The following is a 27888-nucleotide window of genomic DNA, read 5'->3' as shown; positions in this document are numbered from 1 at the left end:
GAGCCCCCGGGTCTAATTAAGCCAAATTTGGTGCCACATTTACCTCAGCCAGAAGCCCCCGCGGCCAGCGACAAGCCGGACTTCGGCTTCGTACCCGCCCCTGCGGGCCCTGCCCCGGCGGGAGGGCGGGCGGCAGCCGCCGAGGCCGCCCGGTGCCGGCCGGGCTGAGGGGACGGGGGACGCGGCGGGGCGGGGCGGGGCGGGCAGGCCCCGCCCCTCGCCCCGCCCCTCTCCCCGCCCCTCGGCGCTCCCGCCACGCGAAGGGCGGCGGCCACGCCCCCTCGCCGCACGACGCGGCCTGCGCCGGCGCGCCAGGGGGGTTAACGAGCGCGCCCGTTACGAGCGGCCGGCAACGATGATCACTTCCGGTAGGTCAGAGGGCAGCGGAAAGGAGCGGGGGGAGCCGGCGGGAGCAGGGCGTGCGGGCAGGGCCGCCGGGCCGGAGGTGGGGCCCGCCGCCTACCCGGGCTGCCCGGCCGCGCTTCCGGGCGGCCGCGCCCCAGCATGCACGGCGACCGGATGTGCCGCCATCTTTAGGCTCCCTCTCTGCCGTGTATTGACAATAACAAGCCCCGGGCCGGGCCGTCCCCCCCTCAGGAAGAGCGAGCAGGAGGCAGAGAGGGGGGAGGCGGGAGCCCGAGGAGAGCGGGCCGCGGGGGGAGAGCGGGCCGGGCGGCGGCGAGGGAGCGGGAGGCCTGTGGGGCGAGGGGCTGGAGCCGAGGCGTGAGGGAGCCGCGCTCTGCCTTCCCCGCTGCTGCTCGGCGGAGACGAGGCGGCCGGAGCAGGAGGGGAGCGGAAGGAAAAGCTGGGGGAGCGGGCAGCCGTGGGGAGATACTGGTGTTGGAGAGAAGAATTGAAAGAAGCTAGTGGGTGGCGAGAGGCAGGAACGGAGGCGCTCCGCTGAGAAAGGAGTAAAAGCAGGAAAGACAAACTACGAGAAGAAGCAAAGTAATAAAGAAAAGGGGAAGAGAGGAGATAAAGTGATTCCTCCGAGAAAGAAGAAAGCGAAGGAGAGGGAATACGGAAGGACTCCACTGATGAGAGAGAGGAGTTGAAAGACCCTCCCCCCGAGAGACACCACACAGAGACTGACTCCCAAACTCTCTCTCTCTCTCTTTGTCACACCACAAGGATTTGATGCCCCTCAGCCTGTTCACTTCTGTGTGTTCATGTTTCCCACAGGTTTCTCTTCCCCCAACCCCCCAGCTGCAGCCCAGGAGGTCAGACCTGCCACTGATGGTAATACCAGCAGCAGCTCCTCCTGCAAGAAGAGAAAGTTAAATAACAGCAGCAACAGCAATTCTGAAAGAGAAGAATTTGATTCCATTTCTTCCTGCGCCTCTTCTCCTTCCAAAAACACCTCCTCATCATCTTCCTCCGTCATCACCACCTCCTCGTGCTCCTCCTCAGGGGTTGCCTCCTCTAACCATCACCTCCAGAAGAAGCTGCGCTTTGAGGACTCCGTGGATTTTATTGGACTCGATGTGAAGATGGCTGAAGAGTCTTCTTCCTCCTCCTCTCCTGCTGCCTCTTCTCAACAGCAGCACCAACAACAGCTCAAAAATAAAAGCCTTTTAATTTCGTCAGTGGCTGTGGGGCACCATGCAAATGGCCTGACCAAAGCTGCCTCCTCTACTGTTTCCAGTTTCGCCAACAGTAAACCTGGCTCTGCTAAGAAATTAGTGATCAAGAACTTTAAAGGTAACAGGCCATAATTTGTCACAACCTATGGGGAGCTGACGCTCAACTTTGTGTTTTGTTTTCAACATGAAAACTGGTTGGCTTTCAAATAGCTGCAAGTTTTACAGGAAATGCTTTTCTGTGGTGAACGTTTCTATACTTCTGTAAAGGGGGAATAATGTTTTCTGATGCATACTTGCCTAGTCATGTACACATCCTGAGCCACACTTCGCTGCTTGGGATTATTTTTCAGACTCCTTTCGCTCTATCTGTTGAGAAGGCTTTAACTTGTATGTTAGACGAAAGGTTTTACTATATAAGTGTGTAAATCGCCTTTCTTCAAACTTTAATGTTTGGTATGTCTTTCCTAGTAATCCTGATTCAGGGCTTGGTATATTTTTTTAGCCCAGTTCATGATAAGTCTTTGCAAAGAATGTGTTGATTTTTTTTAATTAGGCCTGAATCTGTATGTCTTGCCTCTATCTACATCTGTTTATAGGTTAATCTGCCTGTGCTTAGTTTTAAATGTTGAAACTAAGGTGATTATCAGGCTATTATGACGGATTTCCTTTCTGGTTTCCCCACTTGCCTTTAAAGTAGGTAGTTCAGATTTTTGCTGAGTGTTTTTCTTGCAATATCTTTGACGTAATTTTTATTATTTAACTCTTTAATGTCTTTTCTCTGTCTTAACATACTCTCACTTTACAAGCTTACATTATTTTATAAATTCTCTCAAAAGAGGTATTTGAGATTCTCGAGTATTGTTACTAGAGACCAACTGAAGCAGAGAAATGAAACTTTTCTGCTGTGATGCTGCTTCATTTTCTAGTAAACAAAAATACAAATAGATGTGGGCAGAAAGCTTAGCTAAAATTCTGACATTTTTTTCCCTATGAAGATGGGGAAATTGTGGGCTTTTCTTATTTCCTGCCTTTTGCTACCTTCTAAAATAGTCTTGATAGCTTGCTTTCTTGGGTTGTTTTTCTTTTTCCCCATGTGTTTGGGGTTGGGGGGGTAAAAGATATTGCTAACGTTAAAATTAATTTCTAACTACGCAATTGATACAAATATTCTACAGAGATATCGCAGAAGGTAAGGATTAGGATTATTTTAGCCACTGTGATGGTTTACAGCAATTCATGATCACAGTGTAACTTCTTGCTTTAAGGTCCTCCTAATTCTCAAAAATGTCCTCCGCCCATTGTGTCATCATCAATTTATTTGAATATTTTAAAATTTATACTTATGATGACTGATAGTGAGAAATAAGTGCTACTTTTCTGTTGCTTGTACGCTGTTATCTTTAAGGGAAGTCAACTTTTCATGTTTAAAATATTTGTTAGATGTCATGGATTGCATGGTGCTGTGATCATCATTGCTTATGAATTGGTATTTGAATCACTTGCCTAAAAAGGATGTTTCAAGAATCTGCTAGCTTTGCTTTTTATTTACTCTCAGATGCTAAACTGAATAATAATCTTAGAGATTATTGTCTTTATCTTAGCGTGATAGCAATAACATCCTTTACAACTTAAATAACTTCCTAAAATCCAGAATCTTGTATTTACTGCTGACTAGGATACTCATTAGTTGCTAGTGAAAACAGGCAAGTCCACTTGTAGTTAGTTGTCTCTCTAGATTCTTACAATACAGCTAATGTTGGAATATTGTAGGGAAATGCTTGGGAGGACAAAAAAATTACTTCTCTCTGTTTGTTATTTCTAGAGAAATCATACATTTAAAATAACATAATTTGTTTTTTACCTTTAGGTATGTAAAAGTCCATTTTAATAAACTCTGGGCCAGTTTCACCTGTTGGTGGCATGGATGTGCGTGTGACTTCCTCCCTAAATTTTCTTCTCCTTCCTTCTCCATTCGGGAACCTGCTTATTAGAACAAAAATGGTCATTTTGGCTAGTTATGAGAATACACAGAATTTTAAAATAGTCCTGGTATTCTGACGGTGTGACTTGGGGAATCTCTTTTAGCCTGTTGTAAATGCTTTAGTGCTGCTGAAGATGCTGCATAGCAGGCACATCTCTAGAAAGGAGGCTGAAAAAAATAACGTCAAATCTTCAAAGCTTGAGATATTTGAACATTAAAAGAGGGTTTAACTAACAAATACCCACTGGCCAAACCCAAGACAGATGTAAATGGATTACTTTAAAATAGGAAGGTTTTCCTTGCGACCATAAAGCCAGTATTATAATTACAGTATTTCCATGCATGTTTCTTGAGGGTTTCTTTCCAACTGTTAATACAGAGTAGAATTAATGAGCAGTAAATTAAAAAAATAAGCTATACGCAATTCTGTATCTTTTAATCCATTTTTTTCGGCTTTTATGTTCACTTTCTTTTAGCTGTGCTGTCCTGGTAGTGAAAAAGAGTGTAATGAAGATGTAGATCATTCTTGCTGGTTTTTAGCTTTTTATCCCATCTTGAGCTGCTCAGACACAGTATTGTGATTTTTATAAATCACACATACTGTTTGGGCTACAGATACTGTGATGTGCATGTGAAGAGCATGTGAAGAGCAATGCTGAATTTTTACAATGCGTTACTATTTCAAATTTAAATAAGATACTGCTTTTACACTAATGCTTTCTTTTCATGTAAGTATAAATTAAAATCTAGAGCACCAGCCCATACCTCTTTCCTTTCAAAGCTATTTTCATTTCTGTAAAAGGCAAAATGTTCTGCTTTTTCTAAATACTTTCTCAAACTCTATGTAATTTCTTTCAAAGATAAACCCAAATTGCCTGAAAACTACACAGATGAAACCTGGCAAAAACTGAAAGAAGCTGTAGAAGCTATCCAGAACAGTACTTCAATTAAGTACAATTTAGAGGAGCTCTATCAGGTAAGTGCTTTAAGTAAAAGCAACGGGGTAGGGTTTTTTGTTTTGTCATTGGATTTTTTTTGCTTAAAACGCCTTTGAATCAGTGGTAAGAATATGACATTTTGCTTGATAGCTGCTTTTTGTCATTGGAAAGCTTTTCATCAAATAGTTTCTCCAATTTTAAAATCATCAGTAAAAATTTCACAAGACCTAACATTGAACTCAGAAATTTTTTTACTTGCCACAACATAATCCAAGGTATGGTTTCCCTTGTAACAGTTGACAAGAATTAAATAAGGCAAGGAGCTGTATTCCTTTTACTGTTTTGGGGTTTATGGTGTGTAGCTGCTAAAGGAGAAATGTGAAATCCTAAAACGGTGGTGTTTAGGTAAGAAAAAGACGATTTATATTAAAATACACTCCTTTTTCTGAAGACAGTATCTGTTCATGATTAAGGTTCATAAATCATTTAAAAACTGAAACTTTTTATTTGACTTCTTAAAAGTAAGTAGAATACAATTTTTCTTCATGAATTGTATTATTTTGGTTTGATTGTAATTTTTTATCATTCAGCATTCTGTCTATTCTAACAACTGAGAATGAAAATTTATTCCCAGCAACAGCTCTGATTGTTTTGCCCTAAATGTTTTAGGAAATCATCAGACTTGAACTGCATTTCCTAACTTTTTTTATATGCTCCGCTTCTGCTTTTTCAGCTGAATGTGTTAGGGATACTTCTCCCTCTCCTCACCTTTTCCCTACTAACATCGTGCTACTTGTGGTTTTAGCGGCCTAGCAACAGTACTGCTTTAGCTAGGTATTAATAAGCACTTACACCTTTTGCTCTACTTTTAAAGCCTTCATTTCCTGGTTAGTTCTTTGATTTGTCCCTATGTGTGTATATAGCCTTCTCTCCATCTGTTTTTAGTGTCTCTTCTTCCCCTGCCCTCCCCTGTTCAATAAAAGTTGCACTTGGAAATAACTGATTTCTGTGAAAAGTAGAGCGAAAAATCCTGTTTGCACAAGGTTTGGGGACTGATTTAGGGAAGGATAAATTGCCATTCTTTGTGGAACCAAGAACATCATGGGCCAAGTTCCTCAGTCCAGTGCATTCTTAAGCTCATTATATAATCTTTTATAATGTTCAATTAATCTAAAAATAGCTTTTTTAACAGTTTGTCAGGATAATATATAGTATTGATAAAGTAACAGCAGTATTATTACTGTTGCAAAACTTGGTGAAACTAATAACAAATTGCAATCCACTGTATTGGCTGGTATTGTAAATTACTTACTCTAGACTGAACAACAGAGCAAGTAAGTGTTAATTAAATACTTGAAGGATATCCAAAATTGTTTAAAAATACAAAGTTCTATTGAAAGCCTTGCTTCTGCTTCACAGTTATCACTTAGATTTCTGCTCACTTTTACCACAGGCTTAACTTAATGTTGCTTGTGCTCAGAAAACCAAAAACACGCTTTTTTTCTTTTAAATCTCAGTTTTAACATTGTAATAACTTTAGATACTTTTCAATGAAATAGAGTGCAATCAAGTATGAAATTTTTCCTCTTTTTTTCATAAATCTAAAAATAAATGTCTTGATTTAAAAATAGTAATAGGAATCACTAGTGTTTTTAAGTGCTAACTAAACTAATGTCATTTCTGAACAGCTGCTTGGTAAATGGATCTGATGCCAAATATGCCTTGGCAGACACCATTATCCAAGCATAGAGGGGAATTGCAAAAGAGTCTGCAAAAGTTCTGCTACACACCTCAAAACAGGATACTTCTTTTTTTAATGGAGTTATTTGGTTTAACTCTTGTCTGTGTTGGAAAATCCCACGGAGCAAACGTTTTGAGGCTTTATTTCTTTCTGGGACACTAGCTTCGTACTTGTTTTGTTCCTCCCCAGCAAGAGAAATTATACATATCTTTGAGTAGCTGAAGTGCTGCAGAATTGAAAGCTGCTTTATTAGAATAATTTTCCTTAGCTTAGTACCAGAAAATAGAGATGTAGATCTTTGGTACCAGGTCCCTAGTTAATTTTTTTTTAAATCAATCACATAGTTAAGTACTTCTGGAAAGTTCTGATTTTTCTCTCATCAGAGCTGTGTTCAGTTCTTTTTCCTACTTCTCCCCAGCACACAAACCCAGGTGTGGATGCTGCAGTGGAAAAAAAAAAAAAAAAGGAAAAAGAAAAAAACCACAGAATATATGCTGCTTTGCCTTCAGATGTTCTGACCATCTTCAGGGCACAGATTCTCCGATCAGAAAGCTTTATTCCAGTAATTCAGAGCAAGATAATTTTTGTGAACTAGAGCCCCTAAAGCTCCTGGGGAATTTTTGATACGTTACAATTACTGTTGTGTAACACCAGTAATTAAATTTGCAAAGCATAATATTGCAGTAGTCGTGTTATGCTCCACAGAGCAAACCTTAGTAAAAGTTTTTGTATTCGTGTCCTTAGAAAGTTCACTTGGGCAGAATTCACAAATTAACATCCAGAGAAATGTTTTGATTTTATCAGTGAAGATGTAGAAGTTTTGCACTTGATGTTCAAACACTCAATACTAGCAGACGTGTTTAACACTTTGGAATTTCTGATACACAGATGCAAAAGCACAGCTTTATATGAGCACTACATAAAAGTAAGTGTATATTAATACACGTTAACTTATTTCACTAAGAGATAATGGTATGCGTTTGTCCATCTGCAGTGCAGAGGATGATTCTTTTAAGGATTTTGGAGCAGCGTGGTTAAATAGTACTTGTTTTGATAGCAGTTATGAAAATGTTGGTAGTTGAGATGGATGAACTGACCAGAAGTACAGCAAAATGGCCGCTGGTGTCCTAGGCTGGTAGGTAGGAGCGAGACTAACTGTGGTTATGCAGGTGACTAGCAAGTTCTATCTAAAACATTCATCTTCCCAGCTCTCAGTTGGCTTCTACAAAGTAAGTGGGAGAAAAGAAACAACTCATTTATTGCACTTGCTGAAGGTCTAATCCGGCTCTTCAAGCTTAGTGTTTTCCATCCTGTTTTCTTCTGAAGTCCAAGTAGCTGTTTCCTGTAGAGCAGGATAGAGGTAGCAGAATAGAGTTGAGCAGTGTCCATAACCTGCTCTGAACAACTGTTTTATATGTTTTCCTGTCACATCATTGTATTTGTTTGGGGTTTCTTAAGTGTTAAGGTTGAGAGTTGAATTTGTTGCTATTTCCAAATATTAAGATATGTACACTTCAGTGATAATTCTGGCTTTCCTAATAATCCTCATTCAGGCCTGCGTTAGTCTTAATTGGCACACTCGCTCGCTATACCTGTTTGTTTCTGACAGTAAGCTTATGCAGGTTTGGTTTTCTTTTGTTGTTATTCTTGTGTGGGATGGTTTTGTTGTGGGGTTTCAGTTATTGTGGTGTGTTTTTGTTTTGTTGTTGGTTTTTTTTTAACTCCTCTATGTCCTGGAGCCAGTATTAGCTGTAGTGTACTTGCTCTAGAAGTTGTTTACTGTTGATACTGAGAATGATTACTGTTGATATTCTAGGATAAGCTGAGGAACTCCTTGTTTAGCTATTTTGATTATTGTACTTTTAGTGGTGGCTGCTTACTGTTTGCTGGTGGCTTCTATTTGGATGGTTGGGAAATATTCTGGGGGACTTCAGTGTAATGGAGTAGATCTGCTCTGCATGCTTCTGAACTACGCAGTCCGTGCATGGTTGCCTGCAGTTGCTGGGGAACAAACTTGATCTTCCAGTCCTTTTTTTCCTATGAGTTGGTTGTACTGACAACTGAATTATTTGCCATTAAAAAAATAAATAAAATTGAGAGGCATTAGTGGAAAATCATATATACCTCTCCTGTCTAGCTTCTACAGATGTTTTACAGAATAATCACATATTGTGTCTTTCACCAATCCACAAAGAGTTAAAGTTGCTCGGTTGCTTTCCAAATCTGGGCAATTGGTATAAACTTTGGAAAAGTCTTGAGTTACACTTACGGACTTAAGAATGCTTGTTTGCTTGATCAGTCTCCAAGACATGTCCCTCTTCTCCCTTCTTGCTGTGAAACACAGCAGCAATTCTTCTAATACTTGATATAATCTAGAAATCTGAGATTTGTCACTGTAAACATCTGGAATGTAGTCATACTATTAAAAATTGTTGAGGATTATAACTAAACCTATTCAGGCAAGGGGTTGATGGATGGAGAGATATGTATATAAAAAATAGGTATATGTATGTACTTTTGGGGATGAGGGAAGCTTAATCAAGGGAAGGACTGCAAAAGGAAATAACACTAGCAGTGCTTTTCTACTAATATCAGTGTGACTTGCAGAGCGCAGCAGTTAATAAAGTTAAGACCTTAAGTGTCTGCTTTGAAGTATGAAACCCAGCAAGCTGCTGGAACATATTAAACTAACATCCTTGTTCTCAGAGATGCAAGTCCTGCAGTTCCTTATGAGATATCGGTACTCCAACTGAAATTAATAAACCGTAAGCAGTTAAGGGCATGGCCTTCCTTTGTCTCTTACTACCATTATAGTGCCATATATAGTGCCATGTCTCTCTGGTGTTTTGCATGCAGCTATTAACTATGTTACAATGAAAAGATGGTAGATTTTTGAGTGAGAAGCAGAAGAATTCCATGGTTGGTTTTGTGTTCCCCGCCGCCTTTCCTTGTAAAACCACATATAAGAATATAAACAGATTTCTTAGTATCTGTTTCTCTTTGCTTCAGGCTGTTGAAAATCTCTGCTCCTACAAGATTTCTGCAAACTTGTACAAACAATTGAGACAGATCTGTGAAGACCACATTAAAGCACAAATTCACCAATTCAGAGAATATCCTTTTTTTAGCTGTTGACAAGCCAAAACATTTTTACCTGCCAGTGTGTGGTGATGGATTTCTTTAGTTCATGACAGTAGGCCATGGTAATCTGAATTCCTAGTTTTTGCATCATTGGGTCTTTTCATTTTTTTTGTGGGATCTCAGAGAACACTACTAGTTCCTTCATGTCTGTAACCATTTGAAAAGTTTGTGAGAAAGTTTCATTGGTATTTGTGAAACACTTTGGCATCTTACAAAAGCTCGTATTAGACTTACAGCAAGGCTTAAAAGGCTTTATTGGCTGTATCACTTCAGGCTTTTTGATGTGCTGATCTTGCCGTGCTCAGGTAAACAGAAAAGTCTTCCAACAAGTAGTTCTTGTTTTCTTTTTGAAAAGTGCTAGTGGTCTGGCAGCATACGATGTTAGTGGTTCAGAGGATCAAAATGTTTTATTTTCAGAAGTTTTTGAGTTGCATCAGATCAAGATCCTGTTAAGTGGATATTAATTAGTACTAGAACTATGCAGTAAACTGAATACAAGTTAAATTTCAAGAAAAAATTTCTCTTGTAAGGTTCTCTCTTAAGGTGAGCTGAAATTAAAGTAGCTGTGTAGTGGTGGGCTCTTACATGTATTGTGGATCATTTGTTTTTGAAGTGTGGGGATATGTATGTTTGTTCTGATCCCCAGGGATGGGAGATTAGACAAAACATTCAAAAGTATTTAGATACTTTTAAAAAAATCATTCAGATAATTTTGATTTCTCATTATTAACACAAGGATCCTCGTTTAAAAATAAGCAAGTTGCAAGAAGTTAACTGGTCCTTTTGGGGAGTAGGTGAGTTTGTTGTGCTCTGTTAAGTGTCTTTAAAAAAAAAATAGTAATGTTCGTTCATTTCATTGCTAACGCTACCTATTAATCATAATTTTCTTAATGATTTCTTCATGGATTCATTGGATAGTGTCCTTTTTCTAAAGAAAATAGACAAATGTTGGCAAGATCACTGCAGACAAATGGTAAGTTTTTTTATCTTTTTAAAGAAAACCAGTTGCCTACTCAGCCTATGTTTTGCTTAACTTTTTCCTTTACAAACACACTGTGCTCCTGAAATGTTGTCTTAAATTTATATAAGGCTTCTTTGTGAAATACAACTGTATCTAGTTTGTTATAAATCGAGCCTTGAAAATACTTGTCTGTAGTGTGTCTCTTGACACATTGGTCTGATCTTCGACACACACGCACCCCCACAAACACACCCAACTCCTAACTGTTGTTTCTGTGCAAACCTTTCTTCTTTTATACCTATTATGAAAGGACCTATTCTTTTATACAGAAAGATGCTAAATGTCACATTGATCATCTCACTCAGATTGGCAGAATATTTTAAACAAATCAACACTGTCTAAGAAAGCACTACCTGAAACCTGTCAGTGGGATTTTTTTTGTTGCTGAACAGAATTTGTGTTGCTCTTCAATTTCAAGAGTAAAATGATTGTGGCTTTTTTATTCTTTCTCATAACAGATTATGATTAGAAGTATCTTTTTGTTCTTGGATCGAACTTATGTACTTCAGAATTCAATGCTGCCGTCTATTTGGTAAGGGCACAAAGAATAAAATTATTGGGGAGTATACTTAAATTATCACATATATCTTGCTGATTTTCAGGGGGTTTAATACAAACTTTGTAGTGACCTGTAAATTAGATGGTGAATGCATACATGCTTGTTGCAAAGGGAGATTTCACTTTTAATTTATTTGCCATGAATTACAGGATTCTTCTAGAATAGCTGTGACAGCAAATTTCAGCTAAGTAGATCTCGGACTCTGGTTTGCACACTAAAAGGAAAGGGCCTGTTCAATAACTGAAGTGCAAGGGTTTGGGCTGCCCAGTTACTGGCTTTAACATTGCATAGTATTCAAACGTCTATAAGTATTTTTGAAGGAAAAAGTTACTAAAATAAAAGCAAGTTACTCTCTTTTGGACTTCAACACCCCCACTCTCCCCCAATATTTTAATAATTTGCAAATGCCCTACAGTGCCTTCGGCACTACCTGAATTACTTTGAAGGAGTGGTGGATGGAGGTCCTGGCTTTTCCTAAAAGTGTCTAGACCCACAGTTTTCAAATTCATGGAAGGTTTTAACTGGCCAAAGCAGAGATCCTTGTCTTTCACATCACTGAGTTCTTCTAAGCTCTGCCTAAGAATCAGAGATTAGAAAGTGATGTACAAAAAAGAATACTGTCCAACAGCTTAACTGTGGAATTGGGACCCAGGATGAAATTATCCTTTTCTCGTGAAGACTGCTGTTCATTCAGTTTCTATCATCCTGCCAAACAAGTGGAAAATAAAGATGCTGCAAAAGTTAGGTGGTTATTTGGGAAAAAATATGTGCTTTGGTCTTTAAAATCTGCAGCTTACTGTTGATGGTTTGTCATGGTTTATTTTAGTGTTTATGTGTTTGTTCATCGTGAGTGATTTGGGGGCAGAGGAGTGAGGAATTTAAAGAATGCTAGTATTTATTGGCCTCTCTTTTTGATCTAGATCAAATTTTATTAATAGAGAATATTTGGGGTTGATTCTTACGCAATTTATTGAACAGTCTTTATTTTCTTTTCAGGGATATGGGGCTAGAATTGTTTAGAACTCATATAATCAGTGATCAGAAGGTTCAGAACAAAACTATTGATGGCATTCTTCTGCTGATTGAGAGGGAAAGAAATGGTGAGGCTATTGATAGAAGTTTACTGCGAAGCCTTCTAAGCATGCTTTCTGACTTGCAGGTGAGTGAACTTGTTTAACCTTTAAACCAATAAACAGCTCAGATTCTTATTTAGTGATCAGTAAGCTTTACCCTGGACTGCTATTGTGTTGTTTCCCTAGATTTATCAGGACTCTTTTGAGCATAGATTCTTGGAAGAGACTAACCGCCTGTATGCAGCAGAGGGACAGAGGCTTATGCAGGAACGAGAGGTATTTTGAATGTTTAACAGTATTTGTTACACCTGATGATGACAAAGCATTTGTCAGGAGCTATTCTGCTGCCTTAGCCAGTGTACAAGGCAATAATGTGGCCTTTATGTTTTATAGTACTCTGACAAAGCAAATTCACATGCAGTTGCCTTCAGTCACAGTGCTAATGTTTTCTGCTTAAAACTGGAGCTGCTGCTGCTGTCAGACCAGTATTGTCTTTTTTTTTTTTTTCCCCTCTTGATTTTTTTAAAACATACAAAACTACTCTGGCATTTTCAGGTTCCAGAATATCTTCACCATGTCAACAAGCGCTTGGAAGAAGAAGCAGACAGGATAATCACTTATTTAGATCAGAGCACGCAGTAAGTGCACTCTCTCTTTGCTTGGTATTGCTAGCTGTTTGGCTCTTCTTCTGTTGAGGGCTATCTAATAGCTACAATTTATTTCAGTTATTGACTGACCATCAAATGCTTCTTACTTCCCACAATTCCTTGTTTACAATGAAGCACTGTCTTGGCTCACACAGCTAATATCCTTTTCTTTTAAGCCACTAGTTATTTTGACATAAACGTTGTTGGCATTTGGTCAGAGAAAAATAGGCTGCTACCCCCAGTCTAAATGTCTCTTTCTTGCTGAAATGCAATTAATCAGCTGTTGTCCTACCTGAAAAGAGATAGGACCCGGGACAAAGGATTCTTAAGCTAAAGGCTCTGAATATTTACATTAAAATACTTGCATATTCTTTATGGAGTCTGGGAGATTATTGACTAATGTCACTCTTCAGTCCTTTCTACTTAGAGGCAGGATTTCCTCAAATACTATCAAGTGGAGGTCATGACTGGTAGGACAGGAGAAATGTTCTCCTAACATAAAGCCACAGCTGTCGTGTCTGAGAGAAAATGTAGGTCACTAATTTAACAAAACTCTTCAAGCAAGTGGCAGCAACTTTTTAAAGAGCAAGTACAGAGGATCTCTCTGAGAGGAAGGTGTTTTATTGCTACCATCATACATTTTTATTTCCTTCCTCCTTCAGCTGTTAAAAACATTTAGCTTGTTTAGTGGCTTCCTTCTTCCACACCATTATTAGTGGCCAACTCCCTATTTTGTTTTAATACCTCTTCACTTGTGAGATGTGTTTTTTCTTCTCTTTGGTTTGTCTCTCCTCTCCCAAAGCAAGAGAAGGTATATGGTTTGACAAACTTTTGCCCAGGTTCCTCACTGATGGAATCATTGTCTGGCTGCATAGAGGTCATGTACAACAGGCTTATTGTGTGAATTAAATCCTCAGTCAGCAAACAGAAAAAAAGATTGCTTACTGGGGAGGCAAAAGGATAAATATGTGTATAATCATTTTAGGTCCTTGGCCACAGATAATTAGAGCACTCCCAATGGCAAGTGTAGTTAACATAATCTCAAAAAAAGGATTTAAAACTGTCAATAATGGAAAAAGGAAAAGTAATTCTAAACGTTTTTTCTATAGGAAGCCACTAATTGCTACTGTAGAAAAGCAACTTCTAGGTGAACATTTAACAGCCATTCTTCAGAAAGGTAATCTTTCTTCTTTATAGAAATGTTTCTAATTACTGCTTCGGGGCTTTCAATTCCTGTGCTGAAAAAGAAAGTGACAGATTCAGGTGCTGGGGGAGGACACAAGCTACATCATTCTTTAACACCCTTTGCTACTCAGTTCATAATAGAGCATTGGCCATTTTGCAAGAGGGCAAGTACCATTCTCCTTGTCAGGGGTAAGGAGACGCAACGCTGTCTTCAGATGCACACCAAAGCAAAAGGAAAACTAGAATAGGGGACTCTTGAGTTCAGTGTATTAAATAGCATTTTGAAGACTCAGAGGTAAAGGAGTAGCCTTCAAATTATGGCTGTGCCAGAAAGGGGAAACATTGATTACTCGCTGCTCACAAAAAGCAGCTTGTTTTAAAAATTTAGTACAATTTGAGTAATGAAGTACATTGCCTCAGTTCTGCAATAGTCTCTGTGGTGTCAAGTGACCCTCTGTTGCTCTGAGGGATAGTCTGGAAATAGATACGGGTGCAGCAAGAGTTGGATAATAAAAGAAAGTGATCAAGTCCTTACTAGCCAGGTTCTGGATGAAACGGGTATGTGAGCATCTTCGTGCACATCTGGAACAGACTCTGCTGAGAGGAGTATCAAGCTTGCAATATTTACCCATCTACTTTCTGAGAACCTTGCTGTGGAGCATCAGGCCTTCTCTGCCAAAAAGTTAAAAAGTGAAAGGTGAAGATATTTCTTGAAGCTGCTTGCCTTCAAACGTCTGTAAAATTTATTTTACAGCTGGAATTGAGACTCAGAGCTCTGTCTTGCCAAGGAGCCTTTCCTGCAGATCAGCAGAGTGTAAACTTTTCAAATCTTTAGGGAATAGTAAAGCGGAAGTAAGCAAAGGTGTTGTGATAAGTATGTTATGTAAAGTACATGTAGCCTAAGATAGCCATTGCAATAACAAGGTTTTTAAGGTTTGAGCCAGTTAAGGTAGCCATTCCGTGTTTCAGTGTTAAATTAGGTGGCTTTAAAAAAAAAAAAAAAACAAACACCACCACTAATTGCTTGATAAAAAATGCTAGCTTTGAAGAGGTCCCTTACTGTAATAATATGCTGCGCTTTCTTTGGATTACTCTGGTTTTAATTTCTATTGAAATTCTCTCATTTGCAGGTTTAAACCACCTTCTCGATGAAAACCGAATTCAAGACCTGTCTCTTCTGTATCAGTTGTTCAGTCGTGTGAGAGGCGGAGTACAGGTTCTCTTGCAACACTGGATTGAGTACATAAAGGTAATGTTTCTAGAACTCTGGAACAGATACCACTATTGTATCGATGGGGTTTATACACAGATATTTGAGTAATCTCTATAAACTATTGCATTTTTCTAAGAATTAAAGACTACTTCCTTATAAGCATGTATTTAATGGGCAGCTTTTGAAACTGTACTAGGAAAAGTACAGTCACTGTTCTAGCCCTATTGAAGCAAATATTGAACATTCCATTGAATTATTAAACTCCAAATAAATTTGGCTTTTAATAATCTTGCTTATAGTTAGTTCTGGGTGACAACTATATTTCTCCAATAGACATGTGGTAATGACAATGTTTCTGTCTTCCCCCTGCGAAAACCTCTTGTCAGAATGAGTGATAGCTTAAGTTACCAACCAATTGAAGTTCAAAAAGCACTTGAATATCACTTAGCATGTTTCATCTTATTACTCAGTGAAAATTTTGTTATAGAAAGTATGGTTGTTGTGAAGGAAGGCTTCATAATGGTATAGGAGTACCGTTAAATAAAATTGAGTTTAGTGGGAGCTTTACCTGTGTAAAACCTGAGGGTATAGATGTTTAAAAAGGGTGTGTTAATTTTGTCATGCTTAAGTTTATTTCTTCAGACAAAAGTTCTGAATCTGTTCACTTATTCATAGACTGGTTTTGAATCAACATACAAGGTCTGGGAATGATTATTTTTGATTTATTTTGATTTTTGATTTATTTTGCAGGCATTTGGTAGCACCATAGTAATTAATCCAGAAAAAGACAAAACCATGGTCCAAGAACTACTTGATTTTAAAGACAAAGTTGACCATATTATTGATGTTTGCTTTCTCAAGAATGAGAAGTTTGTAAATGCCATGAAAGAAGCCTTTGAAACATTCATTAACAAAAGACCAAATAAGCCAGCTGAACTCATAGGTATTTTTTTCTTCAGTTTCTTCCCATGTGAGAATTTGGGTGGGGGACAAGAGGGAGTTGCTGGTGCAGCTTACAGATGGGATATGATGGAACTGTGTGTTAAAAGGCATTATGCACAATACGTTGTCAAACTGGGGATCTACTGTGCCTTACTATGCAAGTGAATTATTTGGTAGTATAGCATTAAAAATTAAGAACAAGCTCTGTTCATCAGTTCACTGGCTAGGCTATAGAAAAGTGAACAGCATTAGAACTTAGGCATTCCAGCAATTGACTGGTGCCCAGATGTGAGAATACCGCTAATAATTTGACTTCAAAAGCTTACATAACTGTGCCAACAACACATGTGCACAGAGCTATTAGGGGCTCTACATAGATATCTATATTTTAATATATAAAAGTGAAGAGAGATGAGGATGCACTGTACCTCTCATGTTGTGGGGACAGAGCCTCTCTAGTTTGCGAAGAACGTTGTTTACAGATTTGTGCATTACACGCCTGGCTCTCTGCACTTTTGAATACCTTAATCATTTCCCCACATAGTGAATAATACCTGCTTTGCAGTCTGTTGCGCTGTTAGGCTTCTGGAGCAATGCCTTCTACCTCCCTTTTTTAAATTAATTCACTAACTGTAATGTGCTTACCAAACCATTTGAAATTAAAACAAACAGTAATCTGCTAGAGAAATTCAGCAGCATAGTCAACACATGTAAATAACTGGTTTACGTATTTTTCTTCTGGTCTTTTTGCTTCTGTTATAGCATGTCAATCTAGAGCAATAGTGACTTTTTACTTTGAGTTCATAATATGGACCAGAATTTTTTACATATGCAAAAATCTTTTTTTAACATTATGTATGCTAATAAAGTTAAGATGCAGTAATTGCTTATCTGAAAAAAGAGATTAGGCTATAATGTTTTTATAACTTCATAGCCTCTATGAAAATATATCAAGCCAGCTGTGATGAAACTGATTTGAAGATAATTTCAGGATCCTTTACATTTCCAAAAGATGTCACAAGATTCGATTAAAAAAAAAAAAAAATTGTTGTTTCATTGTGATACTAAGCATATGTTAAACTTTTTATTCCTTAATGTTCTTTTAGCTAAATATGTAGATTCAAAGCTTCGTGCAGGCAACAAAGAAGCTACTGATGAAGAACTTGAAAAAATGCTGGATAAAATTATGATCATATTTAGATTCATATATGGTAAGTATTGGGTTTTTTGTCGAGATGCAGTTGTTTAATCAGTAACATAAAGGTACTTTGAGATAATTTTTGCAGTCTGTCTGCGTTTTCAAGTGTGCATGCTCTGTAGATGCAGTTTGCTGGTGTAGTGCTGTTTAACTAGTTTGCATGTTAAAATGCCAACAACAAAACCTGACTCAAAATCTGTGGAAATCTTAATGTGAAGGATCTTGTTAGCTTTACTGAGCTTTGAATTGGGCCTCTTGTAGGTAATGCTTGTTTAAAACAAACAATGATTTGTGATCACTGTCAAATTTCATCTCTTACAGGAAAAGATGTCTTTGAGGCCTTTTATAAAAAAGATCTAGCAAAGAGACTACTAGTTGGGAAGAGTGCATCAGTAGATGCTGAAAAATCTATGCTTTCCAAACTCAAACATGGTAAATGTCTGTCTGTCTGTCTATCGGCTTGCTTTCTTTTAAAAATAAGTTGTTTTAACATGCCTTCCCAGAAGTGCTGTTTGTATTTCCCTTTTACCTGAGGGCAAAACCCTCGTGTGCAAGTCTTGAAAGACTGGTGGGTTTTGAAGAGTCTCATTTGCTTTTAGTTTTGTAATTATAGCAGCAATAGCCAAAAACCAGGAGCTTAAAGCGCATGGTGTATCTTGGCCTGCAGGATAGAGTTGAGGTGCCCTGCTGAATAAATCAGTGATGTGCTCAGAGAACTTGAGGATGACTGATGCTTGTTATTCACTCCATATAAGGTCTGAAACATGAAGCTGCCAGCTAGCAGTCTTCTAGTCTGGTCTTCATTGTTTCATAGGATGGAGCCTTTGGGTGGTAAGAGTAAGATATTTAGAACTTGATCTTATTTTATCATCAAGAGACAGTTTGGTAGGCAGCTGATAGAGATTAGAATTGTGATCTGAGTGACAGGTTGCCAGTGGAGTCCTAGCATGAACAGTCGTGTCCACGTGGAAAAACAACTGGGTTGCAAAACAGCTGCCACATTAAAACATTCTCCCCCTTCTTGTTCATAACCTTATCCTGTATCTTAATTAGAATCCAGGTCTTTATGTAAGAACGTATGCTGAAATAGGTCGTCTTGCTTCAAAGTACATTCTGATACTTAAGAATAACTACTCTATGGTGTTGAAAATAAACAAGCTTAATTTTTAAGATTTACGTTTCCTTTTTTATAGAATGTGGAGCTGCTTTCACCAGCAAACTTGAAGGAATGTTTAAAGATATGGAGCTTTCAAAAGACATAATGATACAATTTAAACAGGTATGGTGGGAAAGCCTGCCCTGGCTCCATCATTTACTTGCTTTTTGAATGAGTTTTTCTCAGAAAGCCTAATGAGAGGGTGCAGGATGTCTTCAGTTGTGAACATTTCTATTGTAATTGAGTTGAACTCTGTTTGAATTATTCCAGTTGTCTGTAATGTTCTTTCGCTACAGAGAAAAGGACTTTGTAGGTGATTGCTTTCAAAAGGAGTGGACAAAAGCCCAACTGGGAAAACAGGCTCTACTGAAAATCAGTCGGAACCTATTTCTTAATTCTGTGCTGTCTGTGCTTTTGAAAATTTTACTGGATTTATTAATGCTTTTCCTGAACAACAAAGCAAAAAAACCTGAAAGAAGCAGCAGCTTAAAAAAAAAAAAAACCACCACACACGCAGAGTAATAAAAGAAGAATTGTAAACTTATAAAACATTTTAACACCAGTTATAAAACATTTTTAACACTGCTATATTCTGATGGACTGGCTTGTAAATTTTTGCCCATTAGTTCTGGTGCTTCTGTAATGTTTTGATTACAAGCTAATTTTAACATTCTTTCCTCCATTCACAGATAATTAGGTATGTCTTCACATCAGCCTGCTAAAACACTTTTGCCATTTTCTTCCTGTATGAAAGTGCCTTTAGAACTTCTGAAAAGTGCTGTTTCTTATCCTAATTTTCATGTATGTAACGCGCCATTTATACAGTAAAGACATCATAAGGTCATCTGTCTGTGCTCTCATAATGCCAGTTTTAACTAACTTTTCAGTTCTACCTGAAATGTGTTTCATAAACATTGCTTTATTTCAGTTTCCTTTGTTTCTTTCTGCAGTATATGCAAAATCAGAATGTACCTGGCAACATTGAACTAACAGTGAATATTCTGACTATGGGTTATTGGCCAACCTACGTGCCTATGGAGGTCCATTTGCCCCCAGAGGTAATGAATATAGATGTAGCATACCAAGTATCAGTAATGCTTCATGATATCACCTGCAACTTGGTTTTAAATATGCATTTAATTTCTAGAAAGAAATGCACAAGTGGTTTTGTTTGTTTTTTTTTAAATAAAGTTTGTTTTCTTTTCTTGCAGTTCCCTTCATCTTTCTAAGCCTTTATTTAAGGCTTATTTGATTGTGGAGGAGGAAAAGATGTTTTTAAAATAGAAATTGTGTTTTAGTGTGTTGGGTTTCTTTTCTTTTTAGATGGTAAAACTGCAGGAGATTTTCAAGACCTTTTATTTAGGAAAACACAGTGGTAGGAAACTTCAGTGGCAGTCAACACTAGGACACTGTGTACTAAAAGCAGAATTTAAAGAGGTGAGTGTATTGTTCCTCTTACTCCTGTTGCTTTGCTGATTCCAAGTCTGGGTTGTACCTTAGGGATGTATTGGGAAGCTTTTTTGTACTGTGATGGAAAACTTAGCACTGTTTTTGCAATTACTTTTAACCTCTTGCTATTATTTACGGAGTTGGTAGTTTCTGAAATAGATCTATTAAGGTCTAAGAAGATGCATCTGTTTTCTGTATTGGTGGAAAAAAAAAAAGTTGGTGGTTACTGCTTGGGGAAAATATCCAGTGGGTTTAGTTCCATATTAAAAATGGCATTAATTTTTATATTGGGGGGGGGGGGGGGGGGGAAGGGGGCCATGTTCCATAGATGACCTTACTTCATCTGACAGCATTAAGCATCTTTACAGTAAGCTTTTCACTACTGAAATAAAGAAAAGTTTTGGATGGTACAAGAACACAACTGTTCTTAAAGGGCTTCAACTTACTCCCCTTCAGTATTTCTTCATGGGCACAAATATATTTCAAGAAAAATTCTCTTGGAATAGGAATGCTTACCAGTTCTATTTTTCAGAAAAATGTTAATGGTAAAACAAGTATTATCAAACTTGGTTATTTCAAAGATCCTGTAGTTCTTAATACTGTGTTTCTTAAACTAATGTTACACTTTGACTTAAAGATCTTTCAAATTGTAATTTTAAGCACTCAGTGCTTCAAGATTTGTCTTGAGTAAGTTGATGCATATCTTGGGTGAGTTTTGTCACTGGATATAATAGTCTGACCTTCTGACCTCTAGTTTGTTCTGCATTTCATAGCAAACACAAGGTGACCAGTAACTTTTATTCTTTCATATTCCCAAATGAATAAAATAACAATTACATCCTTTAAGTGAAATAATTGACATACAAGAGTGACTTATTCCTCCTCCCACTACCCCCCCCCAAAAAATAAAACCAGCATAGTGATGTCTGTTAATTTCTCTTGTGACAGGGCAAAAAAGAACTTCAGGTCTCCTTGTTCCAGACACTGGTGTTGCTCATGTTTAATGAAGGAGAGGAATTCAGTTTAGAGGAGATAAAGCAAGCCACTGGGATAGGTTGGTATTGAAAACAGCTGACTACTTCCAAGTGTTCTTACTGAAAAAAAAAAAAAAAAACTAAACAACTTGTTTCTGCTTTAGAGGATGGAGAGCTGAGAAGGACACTTCAATCTCTGGCTTGTGGCAAAGCCAGAGTACTGACTAAAAGCCCCAAAGGCAAAGATGTGGAAGATGGTGATAAATTCACATGTAATGATGATTTCAGACATAAGCTCTTCAGGATAAAGATCAACCAAATTCAGATGAAAGAAACGGTATATTCTTTTTAATCCTCTGGGGTCTAGATCCTTGGGTTAAGTATCTTGTAAATGGGCAGGCAACAAGCTTTTTTCCTCTTGGTTGTAACGTATGTACTGATATCTTTGTAAAAGCTACACGTATAATTTGAATGATAGCACTTACCTAACAATGCAGACTTAAATGTGTGCTTCCATGCTAACTTAGACGCTAGTGATGCTAGATGTCTCTAAATAAGGTTGGTTAGGAAAAAAGTTCCAGTTAGTGAACGTTCTTCTTGCCCTTGATCATTCCCTGGAGTTTTACTGAATGGTTTGTGAACATAGAAACAAGTTCACAGTGAATTTTCCCTGATAGCCATCCAGTGTAAAATCTGTGCAAAGATTTTAATTACTTGTACAAGTGGTTTTTCATAATCGGTCTTCACATTTGTAAAGGGTTTATGTCAGATATTTGACAACAGACATTTTACTGTCTCACACTGAGAATTGTCTTAGAGGTACAAAGAAGAATTGTTTTCTAGTGTTCTTTTTAAAACTTCTCTAAATGGATCCTTCAGGTAGAGGAACAGGCAAGCACTACAGAGAGAGTATTCCAGGACCGGCAATACCAGATTGACGCTGCAATTGTACGAATCATGAAGATGCGCAAGACACTGAGTCATAACCTGCTTGTATCAGAGGTCTACAACCAGCTTAAATTCCCAGTAAAGGTGTAGTACTGATTTTTCTTCTTCTAAAACTTTATTACTTCTTTTTATATTCCCTGGCCTGTCCTCAGTTAGAGTGCTTCTGTCTAAAACATCCATTTTTTTACTATTGGGAAGGACAAATACTCACTTTCAGGAATTTTTAAAGTGCCAATTGCGTTCATTTATCTGAATATTACCTAAAGCTTTTAGTAAGTTAATAAAAGCTATTACTAAAGGCTTTCAGAACCAGTGTCTGTTAGCGGTAACTGTGAAGCTGGCTCTCCTTGTACGCTGTTCTTCTTGCATTTAAGTGTTCTGGCAATGCGTTTTTGGGGATGAGGGGAAAATTTTTCAGATAACGTAATGCAGAATTGGTTTTGATCCTTAATTTGGTTGATCATTTTTAATAAATTAGTAACCAACTGTCGTGGTTTAACCCCAGCCAGCAACTAAGCACCACCCAGCCGCTCGCTCACTCCCCCCCCGGTGGGATGGGGCAGAGAATCGGAAGAGTAAAAGTGAGAAAACTCATGGGTTGAGATAAAGACAGTTTAATGGGTAAAGCAAAAGCCGCGTGCACAAGCAAAGCAAAGCAAGGAATTCATTCACTCCTTCCCATGGGCAGGCAGGTGTTCAGCCATCCTCAGGAAAGCAGGGCTCCATCGCGCGTAACGGTTACTTGGGAAGACAAATGCCATCATGCCCAAAGTCCCTCCTTCCTCCCCCAGCTTATATACTGAGCATGATGTCATATGGTATGGAATAGCCCTTGGGCCAGCCTGGGTCAGCTGTCCTAGCTATGCTCCCTCCCAGCTTCTTATGCACCTGGCAGAGCACAAGAAGCTAAAAAGTCCTTGACTAGTGTAAACTCTGCTCAGCAACAACCAAAACATCAGTGTCTTATCAACATTATTCTCATCCTAAATCCAAAACACAGCACTCTACCAGCTACTAAGAAGAAAATTAACTCTATCCCAGCTGAAACCAGGACACCAACAAATGTACAGTGTTTTTTCCAGACAGATTATATTGGTCAATACATGTATGTGTGTGTGTATATATACACATACACACATACACATGTGTGTATATATACACATACACACACACATACATGGAATAAAAATTAGATATTGGTGAATGTCTCAAAGCTAAAGAAGCCCACAGTTGCAATATAAAATGAATAGCTTACTTATTGTGTACTAATGGAAATGGATTTTCAAATAGACAGCGATGCATCTATTTGAATGCAAATATACAGTGGTTTTTATCAATGGAAAGGTAAAATAAAAGGTACTGCCATCTTATTCTGTTTTGTTACCATGTTAAGTTCCTGCAGGCAGGCCTGTAAGTATTGCATAAACTCTAGTTGGGCTTTGCAGGGTTATAACAGATGATTTGAGTGCTTTTCCTCACTCTTTATTATGAGGCATATGAAGTCCACCCAGCAAAATCATAGGGCACCCAAACTGTTGCAAAACTCACTTGCATCAAGATAAAATGAAACTTGTACCATCTTTTACCAGGTAAAAGTCAGAAATAGAAACACTTTGGTATGTAATACATGAATTGCAGTTCTTTAAAGTAGAGTTCAGTTTAAACAGCAGCAAATATCTTTTCCTGCTGTAAAAAGTCTATGCTTAGCTGCAAGTGACAAGCCTATTTTGTAACTTTCTCTTCAGTCAATTATACATTGCAGACTTTGGAAGCTTTGATGCTTTAAGGGATTTTTTTTTTTTTTTTGTAACCTGTGATTTCTGTTTCCTCGACCATCTTAAACAGTATGGATAGTTGCCTTAAGTAGAAAGAAAGAACTGAGAAACATTGACTGCAAAGTAATAATGCTGACATCTGCTTTATTTTACAGCCTGCTGACCTTAAGAAGAGAATAGAATCCTTAATTGACAGGGACTACATGGAAAGAGATAAAGAAAACCCGAATCAGTACAACTATATTGCATAAACATATGTTGGCCTTTGTTTTTCTGCACACTTGGTGTCATACAGAGTTGCCAGTGGATAAACTAGCCTGTTGATCCCGTTAATTGACTTTTTATACTACCGATGATTGAATGAAAGCAGTGTAATGGAAAAGTATAGTAGAGTGGACTTCTTTCAGTGGTTAACATGCCCATTTAAAGAGTACTATTTACATTTTAAGAAGAATGCTGTTGAACTCTTTGCATGTTATTTAGTAAGATGTGCAGAAAGCTGAAAGAAAGTACCTGGTCTTTGTGATTCCATTTGTCTCTGGGTCTGAAGAGGAGTCCCTTGATATATGACAGATGTCTTTCACACCTTTAAATGGAAACAGAAGGTTAATTAATATAAGAAAATAGCCTTTAAAATGCTTAAACTGCATGCAAACTTTTAATTTACTGTACAGAATGCATTTCAGTTAGTAACATACCATTGGTTTGGTTGATGCCCACACTTGGATTTTTCCCTTGAGGGAGGGGAAAATGGGGAATAAGCCAAGCTATGCTTATTGCTGATATAATGGAAAATATTCTTGGTTGCAATTAAGACAAAATGGTACCAATATAAAATGATGTATAAAGTTTGCAGTGTGGGCATGTATACTGTATATACAAACACCATTCTTAAATAACTGCTACAACAAAACAAGTTCGAATTAGATTTATATGGCTTGCCTATAAGACTTAGTGTTCACCTTTGGGATAATAAGCATAAAACAGCCATAATGGAAAAAGTGACAGTTTTTACTAGTCGTGGGTAGGAGGCCTTCACCTCTTGGCAGCAATACTCTAGCAAGAGAATCTATTTACAGGTATCTATGAAAAGCCACACTGTTCTTGTGGTAAAGCTGTAAGAACAAAAATTACAAATGGATTTTAATACTTGTTTTGCTTTGCAACATTCTAAACTTGAACTAACCTCAAGGTTTAGACAGGGCATCTCTTCTAAGACTGCCCTGCTTTGGATTGCTTTAACTTAAAGCTTTAAGAACTCAGCCCTAGATGTGGCAGGCCTCCTAGAACCCAGAAGCCTACCTCTCATATAGAAAGTTAAGTATTGCTACAAGGCATCTAAAATATATTTTCTTAGATGACCAGAGAGCATTCTTTGCATCTTTATAAGACATGGGAGAATAAGTCACTTGAATGTAGAGCTTTGTTTCAACAAAATGCATTTTTTATTGCTATAGCAGCATGTGCCAGGAATATATGGTAAACAAAGTGTCAGCAGAAAAGGTAACTCCTCCACATAACAGTTCTTCCTTACCCAGCCAGGCTTTAGACCTACCATCAGCTGTGTTGCAGAGCACAATGAAAAACCTCATCCTCTTTCAGGCACTGATAGTCCTGGGGAATACCAGATATTTCTTGAAAGCAAGATGTTACTTTTTTTTTAATGGCAGTGTGTAACTTGGCTCTCTATGATCTATAACTTATCACTGTGATCCCACATTCAGGGGTGTGTATGTGCGAGACAGTGAGAGTGTGTGTATGTGTGTGTATTTTGTATCTGACACATCCCATCCTTATTGCTTTTTTGATCTACCGCTTAATTCCGCATTTTCTCCAGCTGTGTTTTCTCTCAGGCTCTTTTATATGCAGTCCTCAGCTGACAGATGAAGCAGATGTTTTTTTCTTCTACTAAATTATTTGCTGTCACCCTCTACTAACTGTCATACAGCTCTTTGTGATCTGCAGAAAATCTGCCTTATCCTTTGACACTATTGCAGCATAACCACTGGTAGACATCCAGGACCACCCTTGCCTCTGTAAGAAAAATACTAACAGTAGAGTTATCTGGTAAGAAACTTGAAGACTGCTCCTGCAAATCTTTAAGTATTAGTTCAAATAGAGATCCACTGGGGAGGAAAGAATGCCCCCCCCAAAAACCTTCTGTATTTTGCATTCAATGTTCCTTTTTCTTGTATGTGTTTTGTATCTTTAGCCAATAAAAGATTCCTTTTTAAAAAGGTGTTTTGGAGAAGGAGCATAAAACCTAACTCTTTGGGAGACAGGAGATGATGAGTATCAGTATGGAACTGGTTCCATTCAGTCTGTTGTAGCATATAAATCTAACACCACTACATGTTTGAAATACCTGTTCTAGTAAAATCCTCCCTCGTTAGACAGGTGTGTTGCATTCAGTCAAACTAACTGGAAAGGTCTGAAGGCTTATTTAATTTTTATCCCATCCATTTCAGTAACTTAAATGCAGAAAATATTATGTAGAAAATGTCCTCAAACCTCATCGGACTTCCACGATCTGAGGCAGACCCTAAGTGGCAATCTAGTTAAAGCAACCCAAAGAATGGACTTTGAGAACCCTGGCTAGGCCGAGAGAGGGGGTGAGAGAGGGGAGGGTGGAAGGCACCTTGTATCTTCATGGGTTTTCCCCAAGAACTTGTTCATCTCTTCTGCTAAGGTCTTGCTCATTCCTGGTTAATGACAAAGCTGCAGCCAAGATTTATCGTCCAGCCGTACAACTCTGCAACTTCTTGCTGGGATCATGTGCCTGCCTATTGAGCCATATATATCTCTGTAAGAAAAAAAATTAAAGTGGGCTTGGACCACAACTCATCTGGCTATAACACAGCTTGTCTGTTTGGCCACACATTTTTAATCTTGACTCTTGCATGCAGTTTATAGCACCTTGTTCATAAGAAATTGCAGTTTATTCTTAGAAATATATATTTTAGGTTTTTTAATCTTTATACCCATAAATGGACTATTTTTTTGTCTTGGCTGGTTTAAAAAGTGACCATTTTGTTTAAATGCTGTAATTGCAAATGTGTTGTAAACGTCGTTTTGTTCTATAGTTTACACAAAGGTGCCAAAGTAAATAGTTAATAAAAAAAAAAAACAAACCCTAGCAAATTGTTAAGTTGCTTTAGCTGTTCTTCATATTTTGGTCTCTGCTTTTTTTTTTTTGTCAGTCTTTCATTTTTTTCCTAGACATATCATTTGCCCTAATGCTTTCTTTAAAAAAAAAAAAGTGCATCTAAAGAAATGTTCAAATACCACTTTTTTAGTGATTTCATATAGTAGGAAGAATATTTTATTTGAAACGTTACACTAAAATTGTAAGAGTACAGCAGCATTCAAAAATGTAATATACTTTTTGTATAACAGTTCTTCAGAGTATGTCTGGAGTGGGGGAAAAAAACTAACCCTGTTACTTTTCAGAAGCCTCTTCACTCGGCTACCAGAATATAAAATTGTGCTTTTTCACTGCATCAAAAAGTTACAGTTTATGCAGACTTGCAAACAGGGCATGTATCACCGTTGCATCCTTCGATGCAAAAAGCAGCAAAACCTTTTTTATGTTTCATAAGTCTGATATGGGTACAGAGAGTCTTTCTTAAGTTGGTAAATAATGTAAATACATGTCCTTTCAGAGAGTGAGTCTGTTATCTAGGTATTTTGTGTCATTTAATAAATATTAAACAGTTTTGTGTTGATAAACTCTTGTGTGTAAAATGCCTTCTTACTCAAAGTTCTGTATGTTGGGCTTACTAATGTTTGTGGCTTCTTCAAATTCTTTAGCTTGTGCTTTGATAGCAAAATACGTGTTTGCTACTTAAATATAATAAGTAGTTCCTTCTTCATTCAGTCATTAAAATCCCTTGAGTTTTCTAAGTGGCTTCCATTCCTGAATTTTTTTTAAATAAGTCTTCTACAAGGTTATTGGAGGGGAAGGAAATAAGCATCCTCGCAAACTCTGAATCAGGATTAGAATGTGTAGAAGTGCCAGAAATGGTACAAAAATACCAAAGGTGGTGGCTTGTTGCTAGTAGAGGAGGCTGCTCTCCTGCTGGACGATTATTCCTTGTCTCTCAGTACAGTTAGTAATTTTTTTAATGGCTCTGGTACAGTTACTAAAGTACAAAGGACAGGGCTGGAGAGGGAGCTTGCTTCTGTTACTGATGATGGCCAGCTGGGCCGTTTCTTAATGTTTCTTCAGCCATTTGGAACCTCTGGACTAAATCTGAGCAGAATTTATCAGGAATATCTGCAGCCCGGCCTTTCCCGGTGCAGGCGCTCTGAGGACTTGGTGGAGAGGGGAGGCGGAGTGTTTTAATTGTACTTTCTGAGCTCTG

At 38.1% G+C, this 27888-nt stretch overlaps 1 protein-coding gene across 5 annotated transcripts; it reads left to right on the top strand.

Moving 5' to 3' along the window:
* Nucleotides 1-271: 271 nt before the first annotated feature.
* Nucleotides 272-27253, top strand: CUL4B (cullin 4B). 5 transcript variants are annotated; one of them, XM_082323375.1, is made up of 21 exons: nt 272-368; nt 1183-1701; nt 4425-4540; nt 9253-9356; nt 10288-10357; nt 10864-10937; nt 11961-12123; nt 12224-12313; nt 12593-12675; nt 13794-13861; nt 15000-15118; nt 15833-16025; nt 17131-17235; nt 17544-17654; nt 18416-18501; nt 19329-19436; nt 19702-19815; nt 20776-20881; nt 20966-21138; nt 21681-21833; nt 23680-27253. In XM_082323375.1, the coding sequence occupies exons 1-21, from the start codon at nt 356-358 to the stop codon at nt 23773-23775; spliced, it is 2664 nt and encodes an 887-aa protein (XP_082179501.1). In that variant the 5' UTR covers nt 272-355; the 3' UTR covers nt 23776-27253. The 5 variants fall into 5 exon arrangements, 4 of the variants coding, with proteins under 4 accessions (XP_082179501.1, XP_082179502.1, XP_082179504.1 ...); XM_082323378.1 differs by lacking the exons at nt 272-368; nt 1183-1701; nt 4425-4540; nt 9253-9356 and adding an exon at nt 9428-9446 and having other exon boundaries at nt 10303-10357; XM_082323377.1 differs by lacking the exons at nt 272-368; nt 1183-1701; nt 4425-4540; nt 9253-9356 and adding an exon at nt 9705-10178 and having other exon boundaries at nt 10303-10357.
* Nucleotides 27254-27888: the final 635 nt, after the last annotated feature.

The sequence above is a fragment of the Platalea leucorodia genome, assembly GCF_965183815.1.
Source record: "Platalea leucorodia genome assembly, chromosome: 10".
Taxonomy (NCBI): domain Eukaryota; kingdom Metazoa; phylum Chordata; class Aves; order Pelecaniformes; family Threskiornithidae; genus Platalea; species Platalea leucorodia.
The sequence above is the reverse complement of the archived record's forward strand: the minus strand, read 5'-3'. Positions and strand labels throughout refer to the sequence as shown.